At 42.3% G+C, this 6,000-nt stretch overlaps 1 protein-coding gene across 3 annotated transcripts in view; it reads left to right on the forward strand.

The window, feature by feature from the left end:
• The window catches only part of LOC111980670 (zinc finger protein 462), a 79,759-nt gene that overhangs the window by 66,394 nt on the left and 7,365 nt on the right, over positions 1–6,000 (forward strand). For all 3 annotated transcript variants that reach the window (XM_024011532.2, XM_024011531.2, XM_024011533.2), the window contains 2 exons: positions 197–398; positions 630–759. In XM_024011532.2, the coding sequence (XP_023867300.1) occupies positions 197–398; positions 630–759 (332 nt within the window). The remainder of the gene's footprint in view (positions 1–196; positions 399–629; positions 760–6,000) is intronic.

Below are 6,000 nucleotides of genomic sequence, written 5' to 3' on the forward strand. Positions count from 1 at the left end.
TTGTACGTGTCCTGGGGATGGGTCGGCTTTAAAAAATTACCTACTTGCTTTTAAAATAGGCAGTTCTCTAAGGATGTCATCCTGAGAAAATCACAAGATCGTGCCAACTTGTATACAATTCTGTATACAAGTAAACAACAACTTGACAGCAGTAAGAACATACTGATGATACCTCTGTCTTTCTCTTGTTGATCAGGTGATCCGTAACTTTGAGTCGATGGGGCGGGTCAATCTGGATCAGCTGGATGCATTAAAGGAGATTCGCAGTAGCGCCGAGGAGGAAGAGGAGAGAGAGGAGGATGGAACGGTCATGGAAGAAGAGATGATGGAGGAGAGTAGAGATGAAGAGCTAGAGGAGGAAGAGGAAGGGGGAGTGGCAGAAAAGCCTTTTCCTAAAGGTAAACAAGAATCTTTGACCTGTGTTCATTAGGCACTAAACAGAAGAAAACTGACTGAATCAGGGAGTGACTGTTTCAAAACGTTTTGATACATGTGCCCTAATGAACACAACCCTGTTACTGGCCCTGTCACTGATCAGTAATGTGATGTGACTGGGGGGCTGTTATATCTGTCTTTGCTGTATGTCTGATATTAACCCCTCATCATGCTAATCGCTGTCTGTCCCCCAGATGTCCCTGTGGTTTCCCCTAGCAGCAGCAGTGTGTCTGCCTCCGGTGAGAAGCGTTTCCCCTGTGAGTTCTGTGGTCGTTGCTTCAGCAACAACATAGAGTGGGAACGCCACGTCCTCCGACACGGAATGTGAGTCCATAGAGATACATTATAATATCTTATATTAGTATTTAGCTCTGTGCTTCCCCCCCCCCCCCGCTAAGCATTTACCGACAGCAACGTTTTTTTTTTGGTGCAGTCTGGCCCGGCCTTGATTTTAATGTCCAAGGACGTAGATTCTTAGTCCGGACCAGACCCAATCTGAACCAATCATAGACGTTTATGTTTGATTCAGAACTGGTCCGGTCTGGCCTTTATTTGGCCCAAACGTAGACGTCTATAATTGGTTCAGATTTGGTCCTGACCAAAAAGCAATCGTAGACATCTGTTTCATAAGTTTGGAGGGTACAGTAGAATATAGTAGAGCACAGCAGAGTACAGTACAATACAGTACAGTGCACAGTACATCAGAGTACAGTACATCAGAGTACAGTACAGCAGAGTACAGTACAATATTACAGTAGATACAGCAGAGTACAACATACACAGACATAGAACACAGCAGAGACAGTACAATGCAGTACAGTGCACAGTACAGAAGAGTAAACAGTTTACAAGCAAGAGCTTACCAGCTTATTAAGACAGTACAGTAGAACAGTATCAGAACAGTCAGAGAGTACACCAGAGTTACATTACAATACACAACAGTAGAGCACAGCAGAGTACAGTACAATGCAGTACAGTGCACAGTACAGCAGAGTACAGTACAGCAGAGTACAGTATAGTACAGTACAGTAGAGTACATTACAGTACACAGTACAGTAGAGCACAGCAGAGTACAGTACAGTACAGTAGAGTACAGTACAGTACACAGTACAGTAAAGCACAGTAGAGTATAGTACAACACAGTACAGTACACAGTAGAGCACAGCAGAGTAGAGTACAATACAGTACAGTAGAGTACAGTASAATATAGTACAGTAGAGCACACTACACAGTACAGTAGAGCACAGCAGAGTAAAGTACAGTACACAGTACAGTATGGCACAGCTTAGTACAGTACACAATACAGTAAAGAAAAGTGTATTACAGTACACAGTACAGTACAGAAAAGTATAGTATAGTAGAGTAAAAATATATATATATAAATATAAAATACAAAAAATGTAAAATAAAGTAGAGTGAAGGGGAGAGTGGGGTATGTTGAGCCATTTTTTACATTGAGCATCACTTCATCAAGGGAAATATAGTATTCTTTCTAATAAAGATATCTACACATATTTCTGGATGTTGTGTATCCCTAGAAAAAAATCTGAGTTCTTGTAAACATGACTGTTTTGAAAGCATAGTTTGTCCAAAACAAAGGGGTATGGGGTAAGTTAAGCCGCCTACACATTTATGTACTGAATGAAATATTACCACTACCTTTTTAAAACTATGTCTATATTTTTTCCCCAAACACAATTCAACACAATCACTTTTTTTGTATTTTAATCATTTTAAGCATCTTTGAACAAATAACAAACACTTTGTACTTTTGTAAACACTTTTAACATTGGCTAATATATCCCAGTAATAATGCCTTGCATTACGCTTGGGAAGAAAACACTTGAATTTGCTCAACTTGCCATTGGGTCAACTTACCCCAAGGCCATTGGGTCAACTTACCCCAAGGCCATTGGGTCAACTTACCCCAWGGCCATTGGGTCAACTTACCCCAAGGCCATTGGCTCAACTTACCCCAWGGCCKTTGGSTCAACTTACCCCAAGGCCATTGGCTCAACTTACCCCAAGGCCATTGGCTCAACTTACCCCAAGGCCATTGGCTCAACTTACCCCATGGCCATTGGCTCAACTTACCCCATGGCCATTGGTTCACTTACCCCAAAGGCCCATTGGTCACATTTACCCATGGCATTGGCTCAACTTACCCAACCCATTGGCTCAACTTACCCCGTGGCATTGCCTCTTCCCATGGGCGGAGTTAGAGTGTCAACTTTACCTCTAAGAGCAAACTTTTTGGACTTTCGCCACACAGCTCAATGAAGCAATTTCATGTAGGTGCTATTGATGACCGACTTATATGAAGCTTATGAGATCGCGTGCATGTAATATAGATGGATAACCTATTCTTTACATTCATCTTCTCTTATGAGATTCTTAGAGAGTACTCATTACGGCTCATAAAACCTCTATACACGAAATTCTTTGACTTTGTTACAAAAAGACTGTTTTTGTGGACGCGCAACTGATAGGTCTTTTAACTTTTCCACTTGTGGTTTCTTCCTTACAGACGAACAATATAGAAGGATGACTCAGCCTCTCTAGAATGACTCTTCACTTGCTCAGCTTTTTATGGATACTTGATGTTTACCTAGTAAGATCAAGGGCTGTGTTTCAACTTACCCTTGGTTAACTTCCACCTCTCTATGTTGGTACCTACTTTTAGGGATTTTACGATACATGACAGAAGCATCACGTCTCTTATCTCATAGAATATTGGAAATTAAACTTCCCTTCCTGCGTATGACTGACGTGATAATTATCTTGAATATAGGTTTTCTGTACATAGGTGCTCAATCCTGTATACTGTGCTCTTACTGTTGCTAACTGTGCTGTACTGTTGCGGGGAGATTTATGGCAGACATCAACCTCAGAATGACTCTTCGCTGTTTCAACTTGGGATGGAATGTAGACTAGGCTAAGGGTTCGATTACTTCTATGAATCTTTGTTCAGTGTGGTGGATTGGTCCTAACCAACGATTCATAGCTATAGACATTCCAGTATTGGTGTTTAGGGCCGGGCGCTCTTCTTAGAAAATATAAGAATCGCACGGCATCTTCCTCTGACTGAGATTATTAGCTGTTGGGAAGTGACTTTTGTTTTTACATTTCATTTTGGTCATTCAGCAGACGCTCTTATCCAGAGCGGGGACTTACGTCGTCCATTCACTTAAGGTAGATAATAAAATATCAGTCAATTCAAAGAATGCACATTTAAAGGCTTTTGGAAAACGCCTCAATAAAATAGTGAGTGGTGAAAGGATTATATAGAAGTAGACTAGAATTTCACTTGTCTGTAACCCATCTCAGTTTGGAAATTCCTGCACTTCTTTTTAGCACTATGAAATCTAGAGAATTTGTATTTGTGGATATAATAGCTTGCATACTTCTTTTGAGAATCGGTTACACTACGGCGTTCAATGTTGGGTCATTGAATGTGCGGCGATTTTAGTTTTTGTAGGACGAAAGCAAGCTTTTTTGGTCATTATGACATAAATTAGATCGGAAAACACAGCGGTCTTTGTGTTCTTTGCCAGAGTTGAAAACAAGCATATGTCAGACTGGCACTAAAGAAGGATGGCAAAGGAAAGGCCTGTGGAGAAGAGAGTGAGCTGACTTCTCCCTGCCTGCAGCCGCGAATTGAGTCTCTAGACCATATACTCGGAGTCGCCTCTTCCTGTTACGGGGGATTTACTGATTCGGGAAGCCATACTCGACTGTCAAGAATGACTCTTCCCCTGACTGAGATTATTAGGCTAGGTGGGGATTACTTTGACAGAGCTTCGCCCGTCGGTCGGAGTGACTATCTTCCTTTGATACTGAGATTATACTACTCGGATTTAGCTTGACAGACATCACCTCAGAATGACTTTCCCTGAGCTGAGATTATTACTACTGGGATTTACTGAGGCAGACCTACCCTCAGAATGATCTTCCTCTTGTGAGTATTATTACTATGGATTTACTTGACAGACATCACCTCAGAATGATCTTCCGCGCTGATGAGATTATCTAGCTATGGGGGAATTTTACTGAGCAGACATACTCAGAATGCTCTTGCAACCTGACTGAGTTATTGCTACTGTAACGGGGTTTACTGACCGACATCACCTGAAAATACTCTTCCTCTGACTGAGATTTATTACTACTGCGGGGATTTTTGACATACATTCAGCCTCAGAATGACTCCTCACCTGACTGAGATTATTACTACTGATTGGGGATTTACTGACAGACTCCCTCAGAATGACTCTTCCTGGCTGACTGAGATTATTACTACTTTTTGGGGCGATTTACTGCATACATCACCATCAGATGACTCTTCTTGCTGACTGAGATTATTCTCTTAGTGATTTAGCTGACAGAGCATCACTTCAGATCTCCTCACCTGACTGAGATTATTAGGGCTACTAGGGTGATTTATGCTGCAGACATCACCTCAGATGATCCTCATGACTGAGATTTTACTATGGGGATTTACTGACGACCTCAGCCTCAGAATGATTCCCTGACTGAGATTATTCTACTGGGGATTTTGACATACATCACTCTGGCTCAGAATGACTCTTCGCCTTGACTGGAGATTATTACTGAGCTGGGGATTTACTGCGACAGACATCATCTCAGCAATTGATCTTCCTGACTGAGAATTATTACTACTTAGGGGGATTTACTGACATACATCACCTCAGAATGACTCTTCCCTGCCTGAGATTAATTACTACTGGGATTTTGACAGACTCACCTCAGATGACTCTGTCCCCCTGACTGAGATTATTACTGACTAGTGGGATTTACTGAGCACATCACCTCAGAATGACTCATCACTGACTCGAGTATTGTAAACTGAATGTTTTTATAGGCTGGTGTTGCTGAGTCGTCTTCATTGGGGGAGGGGCACACACGTTTTTCACCATTTTGCAACGGTAATGAAAATGTGGCATCGCAGGTAGTACCCTTGCCTGGTTTGCGTATGTTTTTTTCGCTTCTGATTGTTGGCTAATGAACACAACACAGCCGTCTGGCAGGCAGCTATGTGAAAGCCTGGTGAGGAGTGTCAGTTGGACTTTAGTCAGTTGAGCGATGTTACCCGGTGAACTTGGACGCTCTGGGCTACTTCCTGTCACTGGGACCATTTAAGAACAGACTGTCTGCAAGCTTCAAGCGCCTAAAGGCAGTGCAGTGTTAGATTGGGTTTGCAAAATAATTCCGGCTGGTTTTGCCAGAAAAGTCGTGTTTGATTCTTCCGGATTTCGGCTGCTTATTCGCTCCTGATTCCGTGAATCCTCCAAGCAGGGCTTCGGGAAAACCGAGAATTTATTGAAAGTTCACTGACATTTAGTAGCCTAAACAATAGGCTAGTTCGGCGGATAGATAGTTAAACAGATAAGGTCTCAGCTGACACTCACCAGTGACAGGCTCCACAATTTATAGTTTAGCAGATTTACTGGGCTAATTCAGATCAGATCAAGCGTTACCTAGTTCGGATAGCTGATTTTTGGCGGGTGTTCGGAGGTGTCACTGCATTAGAGGCCATCAACGGCAGAG

Source organism: Salvelinus sp. IW2-2015, linkage group LG20 (genome assembly GCF_002910315.2).
Source record: "Salvelinus sp. IW2-2015 linkage group LG20, ASM291031v2, whole genome shotgun sequence".
In the NCBI taxonomy this organism is placed as follows: domain Eukaryota; kingdom Metazoa; phylum Chordata; class Actinopteri; order Salmoniformes; family Salmonidae; genus Salvelinus; species Salvelinus sp. IW2-2015.